The following is a 24,507-nucleotide window of genomic DNA, read 5'->3' on the forward strand; positions in this document are numbered from 1 at the left end:
CTAGGCCTTGGCCACCTCAAGGCTTCTCTCAGAAATCTTCATGCATCCCTTCTGTGCCCCGAGCAAGAGAATAATTCCTCGAACAAAAAACGCAAATTAGCCCATTGACCTCCTTTAGTCCATACTTATCAGTCATTTCTCCTGTGATACCTGAAGAAATGTCACAGGGAACACTAAACACAGCACAGCCGAAGCGCAGGGACCATCCCGGTGCACCTCTCAAACCACTGCCCCCTCCAAGCAGCTCTGCTCCTCACACCCTCGAATACACGATCTGGTGGTGGAAAAGAAGGGGATGAGCTTTTTTTCTGACATTGGGCTTCATTTCCGAACCGCAGGCTCACCATCGTCACACAGTGACCCCCATAAATAAAGGAGGAGACAACAGAGAGTACTGATAATTGGCTGCAGCTCGAAAGGGAAGCAAGCAAACTAATACTTGCTCACCATAGGAATTAATGGGGGATGAGAAAGGATTATTTCCCCTGATATTTGTGCAAAGAAGTGCTGGTGATAAACCAGGCCCATTAAAAAGGAGGAGGGTGAAATGAATGACACTTCTAGACCAGATGAAACAGTCAGCTTCTTTTATTAAAAAAAAAAAAAAAATCTATTTTCCACACAGAAAGAATAAAGAAGAAATAAGATGGAGTGATTAGGAGACAACTCAGGCAGGGCAAAAACTGTTAGTGATGAACTGCGACTGAGGAAATAATTGGAAAATGTAAAAGCATACAAATGTGGATGATGACCCGTGTACTGGGGCCATAGCGGAATTAGCCAATAAATGTAATGAACTGTGGAAGGAGAAGCTTGGAGACTTTATGGGGAATTGTGGAAGGGTTTTCTAAGTAGGAGGGGGAGGAAGCAAACAAAGGCAATTTGATTTCTGAAAAGAAGCAGTCCCATCATTGGTAATGTCCCATGGGAAGAGGGAAAGGGAGGACGAGTGTATGATATTGGAAGAAGGAAAGGATCTAGGGTGGGATGCTGGTACCAGCTCCACCATTACCCATGCTTGACAGGAGTGTCTCTAAGCCTGGAGCAAGGGGAATGGCCAGAAATGGTTATACCCACTTGACACCCCATGAGCCTCTGTGTCAGGTAGAGGGCATCCTTGGCTGTCCCATTTTCTGTCGTCTTTGCAGAACGAAGGTGGAGGGGAGGGTCCGTAACTGGCCGTAGTGGTCCTCACCCACTCATTTGGGACTGGGATTGACTTCCAGTGGGGTGGCCTGGTTTCTGAGGTGCAATGTCATGTGCCTGCCCAGAGGCTTGGTGTCCCCACAGGGGCATTTGGGGCATTTTGTATTCAGAAACAATGCAGAGCAGGCTGGTGGCATGGCAGAGAGATCTGCTCGCCATGGGCTGAGTCAGCTGGAGTTGTGGGATGTGAGGTATGCTCCCAAAATGAACAGTCAGCTTTAACCCAAGGACAGCACGGCTCTTGGTCCCTTAAAATATCGAAAAGCTTCCTGAGCACTGCAGGGAACGGGAAGATGGCTTTGTGTGGCATTGACCCAAACCCTACGCTGCAGCCAGCACTCCTTGCAGGATGACTGTGCCCAGAGCCCCAGCACATCCCTCCACGAGCAGAGCCACGGACTGACGTCCTCACGATGGCTGGTGTTGAGGCCATGCTTCCCTCATGGGTAAGACAGGGGCTGTCTGCCCTTGGGGGATGCTGGAGCCCTTCCCCTGCAGACCACCACAACACCTGGTCCTACCACAAGGAGTAAATAAGTGGTTTCAGCATTGCTAATGCTGAAGGGCTGCAGTTTTGGAAAGATCTGTATTTCATACGCAAGTTTGTGCAGAATAATTGTATTTAATATGATCTATGAAAACCTGAGGAAGGTGAATTGGGGCAGAGGGGGGGTTTTGTGATAAAACAGGATGGAGATCTGACTCTCAGTGGGGAATTAGCTTTGACTGCTGAAGGGTTCTGGTGAAACAGTCCTTCCTGCTTCATTTTCCGTTCTGCAATGATGCTGTGATCAATGAGGTGATTTTTATCCCTTGCATTCAAAGCAAGGCATGGACTGAGAGGATGCCTGTGCCTTCAGTAAACACTCAGAGCTTCATTTTTTAATTGGTGGGAACCGCGTTTCCATTGATTTTCTTTTCCAAATAACTTAAGCAGTTGGAGATTAAGTGCAAGCTTTAGAAACTGGGTGCTGTGCATTCAGCTGAAGAAGAATATCACATGCCATTAAATCTCATGGTAGCCTGCCCTGGCTTTTCACCTCAGGCCTAGACTCCTACTGAACTGACATCAGTAGGAAAATATCTCTACATCTCCCCAAAAAACAAGATCCCTCTGTGTAAACAGAACTTCCAGACCTGCTCCTTGGTCAGTTTCATGTCTCAGTGGCTGGACTCGGACTAGATTATTAAGGACTACAGGAAAGACACCATATTTTTAGAAAGACATTTTCCATTCCTCTTGCCATAGGGATCTGGAAAACATTTGCCTGCCCGCCTGCTCTGTCAGGAGGCTCTACAGATGCGGCTGCAGTTTGTCCTAGGAAGGAGATGCCAGTAGCTCTTCAAAGACAAGAGAAACTAGCAGGCAAAAATATTTTGCCCTGTAGTGCCTAAATCCACAAAGGGACTTTTACTGGTGGAGAAACGTTAAAGAAAAGTGAGGAGAAACCACAGGCTTAAGCCACGGTACTAGGCAGGCATAAGTTTCAAATGCAGACCTGGTCTTAGATGGAAAGTGGTTAAATGAGAGTGAAGAGATATATTATATCCGTGTAGTGTAAGCCACTGCTGTTCAGTAGAGACTCATCCATCAATACCAGAAGAGAAGCTGGCCTATGGCTCTTGGCTGGTTTGCCAGAATTTTATTAAATGCACAAGAATGCCAAGTCTGTAATGTCTAAAAGTGAATTTATTTAACAATGAACTCTTTGAAAAGGGAGTCCCAGATGTGTAATTAATAATGAATCAGTGATTTGAAATCTGATCCAAAGCCTACTGAACCTGATAGACAGACTCTCTGACTTCAAGGAGTTTGGGATAAGGCTCTCATTAAGCAAAAGGAAAAAAAGAAAAATAAAAAGCTGAGCCAGCTAGTTAGTTAAAAGAATATCATAGCCTGGATTCTGCACTTACAGAGACATGCCATAATCTGCACCGCACATAAATCCCCTCTCTGCTGACAGGGGACTCACACATTTCAGTGTCTGAAGCCGAACTTGAAATCTGGGAGAGAAAACAAAACACAACAAAAAAATGCTGCAAGAGAGCCCCCAAAGGAAAACCTCCAGCGGTTTGAAACACAGCTCATTTCCTCTTGGCACGAATGGGCAGATAGCTGTCATACACGTGTCGTTTGGAGGCGGCAGATGCTGCTCCTCCCCGCACCAAGCCCCGCTCCTCTGCTCTCCCACCAGCTGCCAACGGCTGGGGGAGAAAATCACCCCCAAATTCCTGCCAAGCTCAGCGTAGCGTGGATGGGGACATGCAGCTTGTCTCCCATCGATGCCCCTTAATTCAGTTTGTCAGGGATGCGGGCGGCTCAGCTGAGCCCGATCCCAGCATCGGCTGAATTTTTCAGCAACGCTTTGGGGTAGGGGTTGTGGCTGCCCGGGGTCCCCTGTTTTTCATCTGCCCTTCAATCTGAGCAGAACTGGGGGGTGGAGGAAATGCTGGCTGATGAACAGCTTCGTGGTCCCACATCCTTCTCGAGAGACACACCTATTAAATCGTTCCCTTGAGTCAAATATTTTTAAGTTAAGTAACACAGCTCATTTTTTAAATAATCAAATAATAATTAAAAATGATCAGGCCCCCTTTCTCCTGAAGAACCAGTGCATCTGACGTTGAATTTGCTATTTTAATAGCAAAATGTAACCTAATCTAAATGTAAATTCCTGGAGAATCTGCTATCTAATTCTCATTATTTCCACTTGCTTAATGCAATTAGAAACATCTGCCACTGATCAACTGTCCACACAGTGAAAATAAATAATAATTCATGCTATCTGCCTCCATAGTGTTTTTCAGGGAAAGGATTGCAAAGTGCTTTAAAAACATTCTCTAAAGCCCAAGAGCTAGAGCTGTGCAAAACGCTTGTGACAAGCTCTGAATCATACCCAAAGTGCCTGGCCGTGAGTCTCCGTATCTCGGAGACATTTGCTGAATGACTCAAGAAAATCCTGAAAATATATTGAGTGGCCACCCTGGTCTCTGGAAACGTTTGGCTCACATGTGCCATATCCTTCAGGGATATGTGGAGTCCTGCCACATTTTGCCTTCCATCCCAAAGCCCGGTCCCAAGGCCTTGCCAGCAGCACACAGATATTTGCACCCACTGAGCCGGGGCTTCCGAAGGAGAGGCATGAGGCTGAAAAATGGGACGTGGGTGAAGAGGGAAGGGGCACCAGGATCAGTGGGGCTTGAAGGTTATCCCAGTCATGGTCCCAGTTTGATTTTACCCGTGAGAAGAGCAGAGGGGAGCAGTGGAGTGGGGAGCCCTGTCCCCATGAGATGGACCAAGTGAGGAACGCAGAGTGTGCTGCCTCATCTTTAAAGCTCGTTAGTGCATATTACCTCTCTGTATAAACACTCTGGGCACTCAAAAGGCAAGAACGATCAAAGAAGTAAAGAAGAGAAGCCTGGAATGGGCCCCAAGAAATGGGCTTGTCCGTCCCCTGCCTGCTACCAAGAGGGATGGGGAAGAAGTGAAGGCAAAGTTTAATGGGAAAGGTACTCTGATTAGGCATCCACTACTGAAATGCCATCAAAAGAGGGAACCAAACTAATCCCAAAACTGTTCTTCTTATCAACCAAGGGAAGCCCATTGCCACATTCAAATCCCTCCGTGCTTTTGCCTTAGAGCTGCTCAGCAGCTGGTGCCCATCCCGTGCAATATCCTGGCTGCTACATGAGGCTGGTTCATGGTGCAGGCTCCTTCCGTGGGCATCCCAGGGGCTGGGGCACGATGCACAACTTGTTCCTGCCCTGCTCTGCGTGTCGGGATGACTCCGTGCATTAAATGCTTGAAAGCGAGGGGAGGGAGTGAAGTGTAAATGGCTTGCTTGGTTTGTTTTATTTTATTCTTAAAAAGGGCAGATGCAAGGTTCTTTATTTTTTTTTTTTTTTCAGGGAGACAAATATAACTTACAGGCCCTATAGGTTACATCTTGGCAAGCCGATGTCCCTAACACCGAGCCAGCAGAGCTGAGGGGAGAGTCCTCTCTAAAAATAGGGATGCATCACTCAACCGAAACATGTGCTGTTAATTTTCCCAAAGGAAAACACCTTCCAGAACTGTCGGATTTGATGGCTCAACCTCCCAGCATCTGGTTCAACCTGCTACCAAGACAGCGTCAGCACAATCGGGACAGAGACTGAAGCCGCCTCCCCAGCAGGTTTAGATTTGTGCTTTTTCCTGCCCTAATATGGGCACTTTCATGGCAAAGGTAATAACAGAAGAGGTATCGTTCAAACATAATGGTGATGAACCGGCCACAAGCGCAGACAGATGGGAAGGGAAAAGGCACCCTATCTGTATGAATAGCCTCTCATCCGAAAGGATTGCTTCTCCAGGAGAGGAATGCGAGAGGAGAATGAGCACGTCTTGCTTCTCACGATGAAGTCATGCATTTTTTTTTTTTTTTTTTTTTTTTTTAAAAAAAACACGGCCAGTTGTAAGCCAAGAGCCATCGCCTCTGTCCTGAAAATTAGAAAAGCTGATGTTTTCTCTGCTGACAGCCCGGACTGCGGCTGACACGCACGCGGACGCCACGGGCACTGTTTTGTGCTGCGCCTGCCTCGCTCCTTCTCCCATGCTGCTGCAGCCTCCCACATCCCTGGGGGAGGAAGGGGAATTCGGGCAAATAACCCACCAAAGAGAGAGACAAATGCATTCTGACATCACATCTCCCAAAGTCCCCCTCTTACTCAAGTGGCGTGAGTAGGCGCTTCCCCAGCTCGGGATGGAAAAGGCTGGTGGAGCATAGAAATGCAGCGAAGGCTGGGGGATGGAGGCTTGCTCCGTCACTTTGGGATGGCATTTTGCATCATTTCCAAAGAGACTGAGCCTAAAAAAAGAGATGGCTTTGGCAAGCCCCTGTGTAAAGGCCCTTGCAGGGGGCTGGGAGGAGGCAGACATCTCCTCGCCCTCGCACGATGCACGTGGAGGCAGGTAGCACTGTGATGCTGGACCCAGCTCCTTTCTGCCTTGCTCAGTGCCATTTCCAGTTGCTTTTGTGGACCCAAGCACACATGTGCTGCCCTAAACCAGCCCAAATTCATTGCTTTGGGCAAACTCGTCCCATTTAGCACCATGCAGCCACAGCCAGCTGCCTCCTGCAGTCACCTGCACCAAGGCAAAGGGGAAGGAAACCGTTTCCCAGTGTGCTGGTAACAGCTCTGGACACTCTTTACTCATTTTTTTACTCATTCTGTGCAACACCCCTGAGCCCAACAGCTTCACTCGTGGCCAAGGTTCTCACTGGCAGTGCAGGAGGAAGAGTCTTTTGGCTGGGAGCTGAGAGCTTTTGTCTAAGCTGCATTCACTGGGGGCTGAAAAGGAAAGGGAAAAGGAAAAGAAAACAATTTTCTGCAAACCGAGTAATATCGCGTAGACAATCAAGCCTGGCATCCCTCATTCACTGTCGTCCTCGTATTTGTAGGGTGCAGTCTGGTGGCAGCAATGATGAAAAATGCTCCATCCTGAAATGCTAGCTCAGATTGGAAATACACATTTTTTTTTTTTTTTTTTAACCTTGTATTAAAAGCAAATCTACTATGCTACCTTGTTTCTCTCTCACTTTTTTTTTTTTTTTTTTTTTTCTTTTTCCTGAATTACACTCCTCTAGACTACTCAATTTCTCCTGAAATCATCTGCTACGTACATTATTATCTTTTGAGATTGCTTGCTCAGGCCATATTATAGAAGAATAATTTTCTATTTCCATTCCCATCGCCTTCCAGGAGGCAGCTTTTGTCCTGTGCCACATTTAGCATTTCCCTACCTAAATTTACTACCTCCTTGTCTATCCAGCAGGATGCAAAAGGGGGACTCACAGCCCAGGAGGGACTGATGTGCCCACCTGTGAACACCTACTGTGTGCACACCCAGCCAGGAGTGGATTGCAGAGGACTTTGTTGTGGGAAAGGGTCAGGATTCATCTCACAGGATCCATTTCAGGAGGAGATCAGCCATGCCCTGCTCTCTCCACCTCCTTCAAAAGTAGCTCAGAGAAACGGCCACGTCTCAGGTTAAATGAGAGGAGCACTACTGGGCTGGGGACAAGGGACAGTACATGGCAGGCAGGGCACTGACACGAGGACTGTTATACCATGAAGAAGAGCAGAAGCATCTATATACGTTTTATCCCCACCATCTTGCTGCTAAATCCTGCTTTTCCCCATCTTTGTGCTTGGTGGTGAGCCCTGCCCTCACCCAAGGGAAGGGGGTGACGTTGCGGTGCTGGGGACGTTGGGTTGTCCATGGCTGCAGCAACATTTTGGGCCAACAATGACGTATTTCACAGCCGCTGTTGGACACAAGCAGGTTCTGAACAATAGCTCCACTGAAGTCACGCAGCAGCTGAGCCGGGCAGAAACAATAGTGAATGTTTGAGCTTATCCCAAGCAATTGTGAGCGAGAGGTTTTCTTTGTAACGCAGCCTTTAGATGCTTGTTGTTCCATTTCTGTCCTGGTGTGTGTGGCGGGAGGTCACCAGGACGAGTTATACAGCTGATGCTCTACAAAGCTTTATGAGCTAACTCATCGGAAAGGGAAGAGCTTTCTCCCATCATTGTACTTTCCTGGGAGAGTCACCAGCCCTCCCAGTGAGTATGAAAAGCTCCACGACTGCTCAAAATTAAGGCTATCTGACAACTTCTAGCAGAGCAGCTGAAAAAAATAAATAAATAAATTGCTGAATATTTTCACCCATATTTGGCCAGCTGTAAAATATATCCAGCTCTCAGCGTATGTGGTATGAATAAACATATGTCTTTAGCATATCTGTCTCCTGACAGCTCATGGATAGCTCCCCAGCCTGTATTAGTTTAAATGCAATTTATTCTGGAAGACTGATAATAGGGATATTGATTATGCAGGCCCCTGGAAATCACACCTTCATTTCGCTGCACGGAGGAGCATGATTGCTGTTCCCTGCTCGTCTTCCTAGGAGGCTGTAGGCACTTTTCTGAGACCCTGAGGCTCCTGACGTGGCACCTGAGAGACGTGCAGGGCTCGTTTATGGGGGTCTTTCATCATGAAAGGACAAAACCCATTTAGAAACCGGCATGCAGCTTGGGAAGGGGGAGCATTACCATGCTAGGGAAGTGCCGTCCCCTCCAGTTAACCTTGGGAAGGACCAGATTGCCTCTCTGCCCTTCTCTTTCCCTGCTGCAAGGTCAGCCAGAGCCTGACTCATCCTCCAGTGTCACTTTGCTCCCAGCAGCTATTGCCCCCTGCCTCCACTTGTCCCATCTTCTGCTAATTCTCCTCCCATCCCATGCCTACCTGCAGGCGGATGAGGAGCACATTTGGAGGAATGAAGCTGTCCCTGCTGGGTTTCATTAATTTCCAGTCTTGCCTTTCCTAGATGCAGCTTTCCTTGCTCTAGAGCTGCTTCGCCAGAATGACCTTTGCTGCGTGTACAGATCCTCTTGGAGGCTCTCCATGGTCTCTGTCCATCTGGGCTCACTGCTGATCCATGCCCTGATGCTTTGCGTCTTTCTTCTCCTGCAGTCCCTCTCCAAATCCTGCTCAGGGTGAGCCTCACCACCTGGCATGACCACCCTTGGTAGGGTGGACAACAGAAGCTCTTCCACCCCCATGTCCTGAGCCCTGCTCAGGATTTCCCTTTTTAGCAGTCATTTCGCCTCCTGTCCCAAGCCCTTCAGTTTTGCCCTCATCATCAAGCCTTTCCCAATGAGCAGATCTGCTTTGTCACCTTCACCCTGCCTCAGATCCCTCCTGGGTTTTAAGCCGAGTTGTTTGCTCCCCACATCTACACACCAAATTCCTTTCTCTTCTGCCCCTGTGCTCTTCTGCTTCCAGTTCCCAGCAAACCCTTCCCCTCCAGGCTTGACTTCTCTGGGCTGCTGTGTTCACTGAAGCCTAAGCTAAGAAATCAAACCCCCAAGCTACAAACCAAAAAGGATTAAAATCCAAGGAAATTTTCTTATCTGCCTTCAGCTCACTGCCATTGTGCAGTCCTTGGTTTGGTTTCCCGTGCTGAGGGGGGCCCATATGTCTCCATCAGACATCAGCGTCCCCTTGGTCCCCCCAGTGGAGCTGCTGTGCCCTCCAGACAGACACCAGATGCTCTGTAGACTTCGGATGGCGGCGGTGGATGCTTGCTGAGGGCGTTTATTGGGGCTCACAGAGATGCTCAACTCAGTCACAGGCTGAAAAACTGGACCTGGGAGCACACCTAGCTTCCATTTTTTTGTTTAAATATTTACCTGGTCTAAAGCAACTGCTGTGTATTGTGCCAAAACTATGCCTGCAGGAGGTGCGCTGACTGTGAAGGCATCCCAGCACCGTGTTGCCTTAGAGCAATGCTGAACATATTTTCCTAATGCTACTTTTTGGTAAAAGATCAACTTTTCAGCTGAAAACCTCTTAACACCTAGCTGCTCAGTGAGAACACAGGCCTGAACCACCAGTCTGGGCTCCCACGTGTAGAGCAATCCCTCTCCTCCATCCCTCTCCATCCCACGGTGACCCAACCCAGCGGGACACCTGCCCCATTTGCCTGGATCCTTCTCACAGAAGCCACCCCTATGGCCCCCTGCTACCAAAACCTTGCCACGTAAACCCACTACAGAGGTTCATCTATCAGGAGCGACAGGCTGTGGTTTGTTCTGGTGACGTGAGTCCTACCCCACACGCTGTTTGGTAAGGTCCTTCAGTGGTTCCCAGGTCAAACCAAACCTTTGGATCTCAATAATTTTTAGTGTCAAAGATGCTCAAAAATCTATTTTGCAGTTTTCCAAAACTATGTTTTTACTCTTGCTGTAGTAAATCACAACTTGTTTCTGAAGTCAGACTTACACCAGAGTCCTAGTGTTGCTGTTTGGGAAAATAAAGCCTCTTTTTCAAAACACAGATTTGAGCACCCCTTCAGCTCCAACAAATTCAAGATTATGGGATTTGGATCAATTTTTGATTTGCACATTTTATCAGTGCAAAGGACTGGATTTAGCTATATTCACAGCAGAAAACTCCAGCTGAACTCAGTTGGCTCTCCAGTTATTTCCCTGCCCTACAGAACACATTTTTTTTATGAAGAGGGGCTACAGAATAACACACAACCTCCAAAACCAGTCCGGGGACTGTCCCGAAGCCACCTTTGGAGAGGACAGGCCATTTCCCAGCTGCTGTGCTGCAGCATGGAGAGGCTGGGTGGGAAGAAGGGATGCAGGGAGCCTCCCTCCTCCGATGGTGCCAGAGCCAGCCCATCCCCGCTCCCCGTGCCCTATGGGCATGCCCTATAACACCCCCAGCAACATATACCCTGTGCGATGGATATATGACACCCTCACACCCACTCCCAGTGCTGGCTGCTGCCTCCTGCTGCAGAGATGGTTAAAAAACCTTTTGGAGCAGAGCCTGCAGGCGCTGCAGGGAGCCCTGCTGGCTCTCTCGCCCGGCTACTGGCACCCAAACGTCTCCATTTACGGTCAGGGCTGCACGGCTGCATTTCTGCATCTGGGAGCTGGGGCTTTGAAAAGCAGGCCAGCTCCCACAGCCCCGTCCAGACCCGGTTTTGGCAGGAGAACAGTGCTGGACCCCCCTTCTGCAATCTTTGTGGCATCCCAGAGGAGGTTCAGCCCATCCTGGAGCCTGCTTTTCCTGCTGTGAGGCTGGGGTGCGTTGCTGTGTCCCCCTCCCCCCCCCCCCCCAAATCCTCTGCCAAAAATTAGGCAGATTTTCCTGGCAGTGCCATCCTCAGTACCACCTGAAGAGGAACCTTTGCAGTTTTTCCAACCCAGGCCACAACCCTGTTTAGTGACATGTAGAAGTGAGGCAGCAAGAAATGCTGGCAAGCTCCAGCTGATTACAGTTTCCTGGCCATGAGTAACACTGAAAATATTTAAAAACTCCAACAGCATCTTGGGAGGAGACGGGAACATTTTATTCCTCCCTCTTACCATTATTATTATTGCTCTCAAAAGGTGCTGGGTGCTCCCCGGGACAAACCAGCATGCCCTCTGGTGAGGCTGAGCCCAGAGGATTGAGGGTCACCAGCATTGAGCATCTCCATCAGGACCTCCTTGCTGGTGACAGTCATCAGCTTTGCTGGGAGATACACATGCACATCTATCTTACCCCGAGCTTAAAAAATTACTTAAGAAGTGACAACATGTGGATTAACCACCCAAACGCCCATGGACAAGCGTGGTGTTAACCCCCACCTCCCTCGTCCTGACTCTTCCAAATGTGCTCCTCGGGGAAAACCCACACCCCGGTATTTCCTACGATCAAATTTCAGACCCCCCAGCCAGCTCTGCTCCAAGCCTCGGATGAGCTCCATCCCTGCAGTAACTCTTCCAGAGGGAAGGAATTAGGGGGCTTAGCACTTTTGGATGACGGTCACTGGAGCTGGATAACAGGCATTGGCAGCCGGCACAGACGTGGCAAGGGCGTGGGACTCAGCCAGCCCAGAAAAAGCTGTGTTTACAAAAAGCAAGATGAAAAGGAATGAATTGCCAATTACGCAGAACTCTTTAAATAGAGCAGTGCAAACCTTTCATGTGCGACAGACAAATGATTTGCGGCCACGTGGAAATAGCATAACGGATAGGAAGGCTGAGAGCGGGGAATGTGAGCAAGTCCATTTTCTGGAAGCAAGAATTAGCTGCATTAGCTGGGTAAAGCCAAACACTTTCTAAAAAAACCCTCTTGTATTAAAAACTAAACACGCATCAAACAGAAACAGAAACAGGAAAAAAAAGTGGCTGTGGGAAGATCCGAGGAGCCACTCTCTGCTCCTGCTCACGATAAAAATGCTGTCAAAAAAAAATCTTATGTAAACTTGCCACACACAACACATCATCAACAGGCATTTATCAAATGAAACACATACCAAATGCAACTCCTCTTCTTAATCCCAAGTCAAACAGGCTTTGAGTTTCAGACCCTCAGGAAGAGATTTCCATATGATCCTCCTCTGCTGAGTTTATGATTACACCTTCTGAATTTCAGCATTTATCTGACACAACACATCGGGGAGGGCTTTCCTTTATCCACCAAGCCTGTGGTTTTGCCTTTCCTTAGCTGCAGCCATTCAATCTGGGGGAAAAAGACTTTAGTCCAGACTGCTTGATTGAGTAAAGCCGGGATGGCTTCTCTGGTGGTGGTATCTCCAAGCCCTCACGCTATGTGCCAGCACCCAAGCGAGCCAGCATTCACAGAAGGGCTTATAAATGCTGCCTCTGAGCCAGAACCTGACTTTTGGGGCTCAGCAATGCAAATAAAACATATGTGCACGAGGGGGTCCCACTGAAAACGTCTGTGTGGCCAGCCTGCAAGGTCTTTGTAGTTTGCAAAGAGGATTTGTGGTGTTGAAACTTTTCAATGTGGTCTGGAGGAGCTGTCGCACGGAGCCAGGGCTGACTCCTGCGAGCAACCGCAGGAGCACTTTTACCACTCGCCATCCCCCCACAGACTGAGGTATGGTCCTCATTAACCATAAAGCGATACGTTTCAAGCAATGTGTTCGTAACCCCCCAAGTCTGATCGCAGCTAATTCACAGGCAAAGAGGGAGTACATTTGCTTAATACACTGCTCTTTGCAAACACGCTGATCGTTCCCACATGCAGCTGGTTCTGCCCAGCAGCCCTCGAGGCAGCAGGAGAGGAAATCATTGCAGCTCCCCAGAGTCACCAGCCAAAGCAGTTTCAAGATGCTCCAGAAGCCCTCCTTCATCCCTTCGAGGGAGCTGTACCCATCTCCCTCATTCCATCAGACCCAGCTCCTTCTGCTCTTTTTTCCATCCTAAATAAGCTTCCCATTCAGGCAGTAGGACCTGTAACTATCCTCTGACCTGCGCACTTGATGTCACACACAATTACTGCAAGTCTGCATAAAGCTGGATCCAGGTAAGGATGGTATTTTGATCTCACCCCGGCAGAGAGATCAGTTCTGCCGATTCCCAGTGGTTTCCCTTAAACTTACCATAGAAATGTGAAATTTGCTATGGAAAAGCTCCCAGGAAATGCTGGGCTTGGTGGGAAGGGACAAATTTTGCACAAGAATTTGAGACCCCTGCTCACGTGTGATTCAAGTCAACGCAGCTCGAGATGTTAAAGCCCAACACAGCAATGGAAGAATTTCTTCCACAGCATAAACCAGCAAATCATCCCTCAGTTTCAGCCCGTGGTGAGACATCCGTGGCTAAATACAACTTTGAAGTGACAGCCAGTAGCTGTGGGTTGGATGAACATTATATTTACAGCTTCTTATTCACTTCAGCCATGAGATAAGGCGATAACCAAAATAAGGGTGCTCAGAACTTACAAAGGGAATTCCAGCTACAATCTCAGCACCAGTTCCAAGTGATACGGGGAGAAATTTCCCTTGGCAAAGAGCACGTCGCTCCCGGGGGTTGGGGACCCACCAGGACAGAGCAGTGCTCCCTCCGAGGAGCTTCAGCATGCTCTTGCCCTGAGTGGAGCAGCTCTACAACCACCCCAGAGCTGGTGGCTTTGTAGACAAACCAACGTTTTGCCTAAGTTTGCAAAACATATTAGCATTGGAGATGTGAATCCAAACATCCTCTTCCTCTGCTGTCTGCTCCACCCTGCAGTGACTTACTTATTACCTCTCCGAGCAGATGCTGCTTAATGCCGTGGAAGGGCATCATTTAAGCAGAAAAAAACATCCTCAGTGGGTAATCCCATCCACACACACAGGCATGGTACTGATCAGAGAGCTGGGTCAGCCTCCGTTCAACAGAGGTTGCTGCTTTTCCTGGGTATGAATTTTTCACAATTACACCTCCTGGCTCTGCCCATTCATACAGTATTTGAAAACAGCAAGATGATTTATTGTGTGAATAAAATTCAGCCACGGGTCACTTGCAGACTAGTTAGTGTGATTTACAGAGCAATTCGCTTCCTATATTGATCACTAGAAATTCCCACTGAAGGTGTGATCAAACACTTAAAAAATATATCACGTGAATATTGTTTCTGCTCCTTCATGGAATGGGCTCCAGAATGGACCCAGAGCTTCCAAAGCCATCCTCCTTCACCTTTGTCTTCACTGTGGTTATTTGTGTGCTTTATTGTAAGCACAATGCTATTGAGAAAAGCCCCAGGAAAGCAATCGGCCAGTGCAGTTCATACAGATTTACTGCAGCGCATTTTGAACTGTGATTATTGATATTACAAACAGTGCTTTAGCAGAACCATTCTCCAAACAGCCAATTCATCCTCATGAAACTAAAAAAAAAAAAAATAATTCAAAGGTATCTCTGTGAAATAGGAAGCCAAAAGTCTCATCCTTGTGACGGACGTGCTTATGGCCATGCATATGGATGCAATGCAAAGATAGGCTGAAACCCCTGAACCTTCTGCTAAGCCTCAGAAAGCTGTGTGCAGGGATGCTCACCATGCAGAGATACGGCATCATTGGTATGGCATTTGCTCAAACTAATTAGTCATCATTATTTAGCTATTCCCCTTCCAGCTCTGGCTTGTTCACGGCATCCGTGCACTCTCTGATCGCACAGACACCCGGTGCACACCATGCGTCTCCGGATTTCACCTCCTTGGTGACTAAGGACTCAAAATTAACATATTTTTAGTGGTATTATTAAACCACCTTTCAGAAAGCTGAATGCAGTTCCGATGATTCACCGTGCCTTCAGCAATCCCCATTCAGGTTTCCCTGGGTGGGATGCTTCCCCCCCTCAGCGTATCAGCTGCCCGTGATTCAGCCGCCATGGGAAGTTTCATTTCCTGCTTCTGGGGCTGCCCAGCAGCCTTTGTAAAAGGAAAGGCATTCTTTTAATTCCTGCTGTTAACCCCTTGGTGATCTCTGAGGCGGGAGCCAAAATTGTCATAAAGGCACAGGATACGGCTGCATCCATGAGCCCATCATTGCACAGCCAGCACCAAACGGTCATTTTCTTTAATTTGCTTTAAATAATAATAATAATAGTAATAATAATAGTAAAGGTAGATGGAACACATTTTAATGCATGTTTGTTTTTGACACGATTTATAACCTCTGAAATGCCTCCAGTGACGTCCTCTTCTGCCATGGGATGCACCCTGAGATCATACACCAAGTTCAGATGGCAAATAATGGGGAAGGAAACCCAGGCTGGGGGTATTTTAAGCAGATGCAATGCTTTTCTCAATAAACCCTAATTAACGCCTCAGAAAATAGCCAGGTGATGTAGTAACAATGTCAAAAGAGACCCAGGCTGGTTTTCCTGGGGGACAGGAACTGATTTGGCACAAAGTAAAGCAAAACCCATCATGAATCAGCCCCCACAGACACCTCTGTGCACATCCTCCCCCAGCACTCATGCACAAAATCACAGTGTGAAGCTGCTGAGAAAACCGGCTGAAAACCCTTTCCTCTCCCTTTCTTTCTCCCAGATTATTTGGAGCAAACCCTTGGAGAGGGAAATGAGCAGCTCCTACCTGGACGAGGAGCTCCAGCTTTCTGTCATCGAGGAGGTGCACTTGGCATCTGCGGCCCTCCGTCATCTGCAAGAGAGAAGAGGCACGTGTTTAAGGCACTCAGCTTCCCAGTTTGGCACGCGGCACGAGCTGCCGGCTCCCCTGGTGCAAGCTAAAGGCTTTCATTCACTGCTGTGCTTTCTGTTTTATTTATTTATTAAATCCTCCTTCTTTGGCACCAGGGAAAGAAAAGGCTGGAAGGAAGAAAAGGAAAACAAGTTTGCCTGGGATAGCGCAGGCCCTGAATCCTGTATATCCTATTTGCGGTGTCCTATCTAAGAAGTACCAGTGGAGCCAATTGTGATATTATTCATACAATCATAGAATCATCACATCATAGAATATTACAGGTTGGAAGCGACACACAAGGATCACTGAGTCCAACTCCTGGCTCCACACAGGACCACCCAAAAATCAGGCCATGTGTCTGAGAGCATTGTCCAAACACTCCTTGAACTCCAGCAGGCTCAGGGCCATGCCCACTGCCCTGGGGATCCTGTCCCAGTGCCCGACCACCTCTGGGTGCAGAACCTTTCCCTAACCCCCAGCCTGACCCTCCCCTGTCCCAGCTCCATGCTGTTCCCTCGGGTCCTGTCACTGTCCCCAGAGAGCAGAGCTCAGCCCCTGCCCCTCCGCTCCCCTCGTGAGGGAGCTGCAGGCCGCCATGAGGCCTCCCCTCGGCCTGCTCTGCTCTGGGCTGAACACACCCAGGGCCCTTCACCGCTCCTTGTCTTGTCCTCCAGACCTTTCACCATCTTTGTAGCCCTCCTTTGGACACTATCTAATACTTTAATGTCCTTAACTATTATATTGGTCCATAGGTGCTTCCATACCAGTATAATTTATCTGAACTCTTAACAGGCACAATAATAAAGCTTTTATGTATATAACACTATTTCTTCCAAGGTCCTGTAGATCAGGGTGGTAAGAAACAAATGAGCCCTGGCCTGAGGGAAGTCCTCTGCAGTCAGCCAAGGCTGTTCCCGACTCCCTGTCACCCAGAGCATCATGAGGAACAACTTTGCTTTGCACAGCTCCGGATCCAGGCTCAGCCCCGTAAAGCCCTCCGGCTGCATACACAATCCCCCTAATGGGATATGGGCAGCCTAAGCCTCTTTTGCTCTTGGAAATCTCTTCCCCAGCATGACTTGGGCAGCATGTAGGCAGCCCCAGGGCAGTCACGCATGCCTGGACCAAGCTTGGCCCTGCTGTGCTGCTATTCAGGCTCCTGGGGACCCAATGCACTCTAGAGAAGGCATATGCTGATGACTGGCTGAGTTGAAGCAATGTTCTCCAGTACCCATAGCACAGTCAGTGCAAAGCCATGGCATGGGATCTTCAACCTCAGCCATCTTCAGCACCACCTCCAGCACCATCCCCTCAACCTGCTGGCCGTTGGCTCTCCTGTGTGTGGCTGTCCTCTTCACCAGCTCTGTCCCATGTCCATCTCCTCCTCTCCTGGGGTCAGAACAGACCAAACCTTGCCCAGAGGAGCCGTGAAGTCTCCTCCTTGGAGATCTCCAGCAACTGCCTGGACGTGGTTCTGGACAATCTACTCTAGGTGGCCCTGCTTGAGCAGAGAGGTTGGAGCATATGGCCTCCAGAAGTCCCTTCCAACCTCAGACATCCCATGATTCTGTGAAAATTAACTTTTCCCTTCAGCTCACTCCAAATTTATATGCTCAACCCAGCGCAGCCCAAGCAGTCTTTATCCAGGTCATTACCTGCACCAGAGTGGCTCTGGAATACCATGCACAACCTCATTTTCCCTCTCATTTTCCATGAACACAACTAGAGCCCTGGCACTGCAGCCAAAGAAAAGCCTTGTAAAACAAGGCTCCTCGTAAATGTCAGCCAGTTACCTCCATGGCAATAAATTGTCTTCTTACGGGAGTTTCATCTTGTAAGTAATATTATGCAAAATATTGCTTCTCATAAGGTATATTACTTGGTGAGAGAGATTTTCTCTATGAACACTGAATTAAGCAGCTTTCAGCGCTGTCATGTAGGTGCAGGGAACCACAGGCTGTCTGTGCTGGACTTCCACCAAGCAGAGCCATGGATAAAGGTCAGAGCAGCCAAACTCTGCTTCTGTCTCTCCCTCTCTGCCTTACTCCCTTGCTGTCAGATATCTGCAGCATCCCCAGGATGGGGAGAGTGCATTGATATTGCAGTTTTAACATCAGTTTACCCAAGGCAAGAAATAAAGCTGAGACCTTCTCATGGCAGTTAGCACACGATGGCAGGAGCACAGTCCAGAGCTCACGTGCTGTACTTGAGTGGTTACACCAAAGTGTAAATGAGGAAAAAAGAAGGCAAAATGTGCAAGAGGGAAAAATTTCTTAGATGTTTGACTTTGTGCTTTAGTATTTCAGGAAAATACTTGCTTGGGAACTTCTCTTGCTCTTCACACTTTTCCAACCCAGAGTTTCATCTCTTACTGCTGCTGCTGCTTAGAAAAATCCCAAATGCAAACAGCTGGTAACACGAAGTATCTAAATAAAGTGAAGCTCTGAAATGCAGCACAGATGATTGACAAATCACAAACAGCATTTCATAAGCATCACTTGCAGAAATGGGGGAGGGAAGAGGAGCGGAGGGAGGGAAAGCATGCTGCTTCCACATCAGCTTGCCCCCAGCACTTCTGTCTATCAGCAAAGTCCTTGGTGGCTCTCAAAGACCATGGTAATTTTTACAGTTTGATCCTGCACCATGTGAGCACACAGCAAAGCACATACTTTAATTCTTCAGTGGCACTTTGGTTCCGTGCCTCTCAGCAGTTTGAAGGTTTATGTTACTGGCTAATGACCCTAACTGGTGGCCTGCAGGCCATTTCCACCCAGGTTTTCTGACATGAGAGAAAGAGAAGAGCTGCTCCAGGAGCTGGGGAGGATGCACCACCTGCTACACAGTCTTGGGGGGAGAAGGAGACTCAGCACCAGCCCCTGCTCCCAGCCTCAAGTGAAGAGAGTGAAGGAGCCTGTGGTTTTGGAAATGGAGGCTCTAAGCTTTGTCTTGGTTGATACCTTGATGCTCAGAAAAACTCTACATGGCTGGAAATCTGCTACTGCGTTTTCTTTTGTAAACAGGATGCCCAGCCACGGGGCTATTTCACTTCCCAATTGAAATAAATGATCCTTTCCAAAAGAGGAGAAAATAAAAGAAGAAGGCAGAAGGCAGACTTCCTACCTGATATAAACTAAAATGTGATGGTCCTTCCATCCCTCCTCTCTGCTTTATTATTCTGCCAGGTGTCTGAAGCCCATGCGGTGTGCTTTTTGCCATCATCAGAACAATACAAACTCGACTAGCTTGTCAGAGCAAGAAAGGGGAATTTTTCAAAGCACAGCAAGAAGGAACTGTTTCAGCACAGTCTGTCTGCATGACAAATGGTGCCTCTGATGCATTGTAAATCCACTGCTGTGTGGTACCTGCTGCACTGCGATGAGGCCGTGGCTGGCTCTTGTGGGACAAGGCCAGGAACTTCTGCTTCTTTGTGTAATGAGAAGGGAAACCAACAGCAGAGCCCTTTAGATGGGAACATGGGAACAGCAGGTCACTAAAGGTGAGCTGAGCAGCACGAGGAGGAAGGCTACAAAGAGTAAATTGAGGTTCTCCACTCCCAAGGCTCTTTCTCTGAGAAAGATGGGGGGAGCTGAAAGCTGAGAGGCACAAAGGCATGTCTTTCCCTGTGACATGGCAAAGTAAAATCTCAAGAAAGAGAGAAGACGCAGTGGTTGGGTAGAGCTGTTAATGGTAGGCAAGGACACTCGTTGTGAAGGAAAGTGGTTGGGTTTGCTCCTGATCATGTCCTGGCTTTCACTGTGAGCTCAGTACTGAGTTTTCCTGCATTAACACAGCCTCCCAGTTCCCTTCTGCAGGCAAAGAGCCCTCTAACCTAACTGCAGAAAGTAAAAAGTCAGGTGTCTAATCCATCCGGACAGTCCTGATACCCTTGATGCTCAAACCGGAGAGATGCACCCTGGGCAGGCCGACTGATCCTGCTGCATCCTAAACCTGGTGTTCCCATACCTGAAGCTGGGCTCTAGCGCTCAGCCCAGGAAAGCTCTCCAACACAGGAGCCAGGATGCAGTATCCACACTCACCCTCCAAATTTCGGATGCTTCTCAAGAAGTGTGAAGCGGTGGGACTGTGCTACAAACCACGCTCTAACCATATGGCAGAGAGCAGCTTCCTTCATGTGTGAAGTGAGGGGCCACATGCATTTCATGGGCCAGACTTATCACAAACTCGGATGGGAATTATGTGCCAAAACACATAACAGATTTTTTTTTTTTTCCCCTAAACAGCTCAGTACGTCACTTTCTTCTGAAAATCTGCTGCTGCTTTTAGTGCCTGCACATGCAGCATGACCCCCGAGCGCTCGAAGAACTGCACACTAGCGCTTTTAAAAATCTCTGTCATTTATGTGCGGGAGCATGCAAAGACTGGGGATAATGCATCTCCACCACGCAGACACAGATGGTGCTTGCAAGGCACGTGGAGATCTGAAGCAGCATGTTTGTGTGGATGGGGTGCTGGAGGAGTGCTCAGGAGAGTTGATCACAAGGCATGTGTGCATATCTGAACCCTGGGTTCTGTACCTGGAGGATGGGAGAAATGCTGCTGACCTCCTTTGTAAGACACTTGGAGAGCTGTCAGTGACAACAAGGTTTGACGTGTGCACTTGTTCGCTCTGAATTTGCCACCGAAAGCAAGTATTTCTCCTTGTTACTCGTGGGATCTTCTGGATCCTGGATACTTTTCTCAAGAAAAGGCCATTGTAGTTACCTTTGTCACGAGCAGCAGACTTTAAATCTCATTTGGAGGCTCCTACCCAAATATTTACATGACGGGTTTCCTAGGAAAGACAGGCTGGCAGCTGTTTTGCACTGCTGCACGAACCGCTCTGGCGACTTCCCTCCTCTCTATTCATCTTTGCTGTAGCTCCAAACACCGGCTGGGAGCATCCTACAAACCCTCTGCAGAGCAGCCCCAAAACCCACACAGCGCTCTGCTAATCCCTGCGCTTGTGTCATCTTGTCACTAAATTATCAGCAACTGTCCGCACAACTGCTACAGCCACCATGAACAGCAGAGGCGACGGGAAGCAACGGCTCCAAAGGGAACCTGTCCCTTTCAAAACGAAGAAAAAAAATCCTCTTGGTGAAAGCACCGTCACACTAAATAACTCCAAGGCACCAAATGCAAATGCTATTTACAGTGGCAGTTCTATAAATACCCGCGGCACGTTTCATTAGCCGGTGACTGCAGGAATAAAGAGGGTACGGTGTATTCTTCCATGACTCAAATCAGAAATTATAATTGGAGGCAGAATATTTCCTAAATGCTCGCCGCATGTATAGGAGGCAATTACTGTGCTGCACACACAAAAACCGGTGTCACTTTGCCTGTCGCTTGGACAGACCTGCTGAAAGGAGACAGAGATGACAGCCCGCTGATTAAAATAAACTATTAGATTAAACGCCCTGCTCCCACTTGACCACTTCTCACTGCCTTCCATCCTGGCAGCTCCTAGGCTGGTGAGGAGGGAGAGGGAGAAAGCAGTGTGTTCTGGGTTGGTTTGTGCACATAGCTGTATTTTGCTTTGTCGATTCGGGTCTTGCCACACTGACCAGCACGGTCTCTTTGCTGGTCTACATCCCTCTGTCATCTCCTGTCCTTACTCTCACATTTTAACATGGAGGAAAGGAGCATCTTTGCAGCTCTGTTCATGCCTGCTTGTTTTCCATGTCCAAAGCCCTCCTGCACACTCATTTCCCTGCTCTTCCCTCTACCACAAAGAGCCATATTGCTGCGGGCTTATTTCCACCCGAACCTCAGTGGATGATAGCTCTGAGGATGGGGACACAGCCAGGAGAAACTTGAAGCAGAGGGAGTGCCACGCAGTCTGAACGTGGTCCTCATTGCTACCACTCATTTCCACAAGTCTTTCCTAAGCCAATAGCAGGAAGTCTGGTCTGCAATTTCTCTTTTCAAGAAGGAGAAAAGTGATCTTAATTTGGCAGAAGGCTTCTGGCGTAGGCTGCATTCTAAAATATGACAACACAGAAGGACAAATGCTTCTCACTACAGTGCACCAAAACCCAACACGCAACACTGCTGCCATCCAGATTGGCGCCTGTGATGGTTTCTTATTGGAAAGGCTACTTGGTGCCCTGGAGCAGGAGAAGTCAGTAGTAAGCCAGATTATTTTTTTTGCCTAGGAAGGAGACCCAGCCATACCTTCAGATGTTTGCAATCTTTTAGCAGAATTTCTGTAGGAGAACTAAGATGTCACAAAATGGGAGCAACTCGGTAGCAAATAGAGCTTTGGACCCCAAAGCGCAGGCCCAGGAGAGACCTTGTAGACGTGGATAGTGGTGCTGTGAATAGTAGCAGGGTTGTTGGTGATGCATAACCAGACACCAGCTACTAAAGCAGTGTGTATGGAAGTGCTCCATATCTCTGTGAAATGCATGCAAGGCAAACAGCTGGATGAAGGGCCAGAAAATATATGCCAGCAGTGATGCAGCATCTCCATCAGGTTCTGTAGGACCAGAGGAATGTATCACAAGCAAGACATTTGGCTTTCCCTGCAAGCATCTTTATCCTACCCCTTGAAAAACCCATGACCATACCCCACAAATTAAGGAAAGGAGATGAAATTGCTGAAAACATGGTTGCATCCACAGCTCTTAACACCTCTCCGGCCCTGCAGGAGGAAAGTGCTGCTGTCCTTCTGAGCAGCTTGATGCTACCCAGTGGGACCCAGTGAGCGTGGGATGTGTTTGAGGAGGGCAACCTCAGAAGTCGCAATCATTTCTGCAAACACCAAGCGAAGGAGGAAGAAAACATCAGTAATTAGGCAGAAAGAGTCCTCCTTGAGAAGGAGGGATGGTGGGTACATCGGGATGGGCTTGGTGTGACCCAGCCACTGTGCAAGTGCCATTGGGGAGCAATGGGATGAACATTACGGAGAGCTGCAGGCTGGGTGACCTGGCAACTTCCCTGCTTTGTCCTGAGAGCTGACAAAAGAGTTCCTGGCCTGCCCAGGGGCTCTGAGCTTCCTGAGGGCTTCAGGCAGTGTTTTCCAGCTCCCAGCTCTCCCCTGGGACATCCACACAGGTTGTTTCTCATGCTGTCTGCAAACAGCCATCAGCAAAACTGCTCTGATTCAGCAAGGCACAGAGCGGCGCACATAAATCCCTTTTATTTCAGCGTGACATAAGCAAGTGTTTAAGTGGCTTACTGTATCAGAGCTGAAATGAAAAACCGTTTCCTACGGTCCTCAAGTCCATTTACAACGTCAAGTAATAACTCTCAGGTGAACTTTAAAGCCAGGAATGCCACTTCTTAACCTCAAAACACTCGGTGCTTGAGCCGTGTAGTTAGAATTAAATCTAATTCCAACGCCGCGTCTTAAAGTGAGCAGGGCAGTACCCAGCAGACGCCTAAATCACCGCTCCGAGAGCGGCTGGCCACAGAGGTCTGCTCTCAGCTATATCCTGAGATAAGAAAGCCCTTTCCTGGCCAGGCCGGCTTCCTCACTGGAGTGAAGGTTGCGCTGTTTTATGTCACGTATTGTTTTGTTTCTTTAAAATAATACAGATCTCAATCTTCTCAGATGGAAAGGAAACCAGGACACCGCGCACCCTCTCTGCCTTCTGAAGCTGATGCAGAGGAGGGCATTCCCAATGCATGCTTTTTTACCACGTTTGACTCTTTCTCCCACATAACTCTTGCTGTTTATAACTCTTGGCTAGAAAAAAAAAGCAATTGGCAGCTTAAAAATATATCAGCTTCCAAGTCTTGTCCCCACTGCCTGCAAGGCAGGAGGAGAGCATAGCTCTAAGAGCATTCTCTGAGCTCTGGAGATCCCATGGACCATGGGGAGGTGACACAGGGCTTTTGGTCTAGAGGATTCACTGGCCACAGATATCTTAAACCTTACATTTTGTAACCTCTCCTGCATTCAGAAAAACCGTTGTGCTCCTGTCTTGATAAACCTTGTCTCAGCTGGCCCAAAGCAGGTGGTTCAATGTGGACACCTGCTTTGGGACAATGCATTTAGGTCAAGAACATTCCAGAGCTCTTAAAGCTCTTGGGACAGCTCAGAAAATTTGTACAACCAAATTTATATGGGTCACATGGCAAGCTGCTTGCAGCCGGCACCACAGAGCATCTTCAGGTGAGGTGAAACCACTTGGTCCACGTGAAACCATTGCAGCCAGAGGGTCCCATCCTTTGGGAAGTGACGGGCATGCACGTCAGGTAACCCCTGGCCTTATCACCCCCATGCTGACCGTGGGACATGCTATTCATCCCCACTCTTAAGTAATGCCCAAGGGCTGCAAAAGGGGATCAAAGTGTCAGTATCACCAAAAAAAACATAGCAAAACTCCTCATCCCTGTGTTAATAGGGCATGACAGGTAAACGATCTTCCTCGCTGCAAGCTTCCCAGTTAAAGCTCCAGATAACTTGCACCGCATGAGATCTTCTCCTGGGCTTACTCAGCTCAGCTAAGCTGTACGAAGGACATCCTTATTCACGGAATCATAGGATCATCTAAGTTGGAAAAAACCTTCAAGATCATCAAGCCCAACCATCAGCTTCACCTACTGAGTGCCATCACTAAGCCACGTCCCTTAGTGCCACAACCTCATAAATACCTCCAGGGATGGGAACTCCACCACATCCCTGGGCAGCCCGCTTCAATGCTTGGTCGCTCTCTCCATGAATAAATTCTTCCTAATATCCAGTCTAAATCTCCCCTGATTAATTTTGTCACTTTTTTTTTTTTTTTTTTTTTTTTTTTTTTTTTACC

General features: G+C 48.3%; 1 protein-coding gene across 8 annotated transcripts in view; it reads right to left on the reverse strand.

The window, feature by feature from the left end:
- The window catches only part of FRMD4A (FERM domain containing 4A), a 355,878-nt gene that overhangs the window by 105,016 nt on the left and 226,355 nt on the right, over positions 1-24,507 (reverse strand). For all 8 annotated transcript variants that reach the window (XM_035334235.1, XM_035334241.1, XM_035334249.1 and 5 more), the window contains one exon: positions 15,641-15,706. In XM_035334235.1, the coding sequence (XP_035190126.1) occupies positions 15,641-15,706 (66 nt within the window). The remainder of the gene's footprint in view (positions 1-15,640; positions 15,707-24,507) is intronic.

Source organism: Oxyura jamaicensis, chromosome 1 (genome assembly GCF_011077185.1).
Source record: "Oxyura jamaicensis isolate SHBP4307 breed ruddy duck chromosome 1, BPBGC_Ojam_1.0, whole genome shotgun sequence".
Taxonomy (NCBI): Eukaryota; Metazoa; Chordata; class Aves; order Anseriformes; family Anatidae; genus Oxyura; species Oxyura jamaicensis.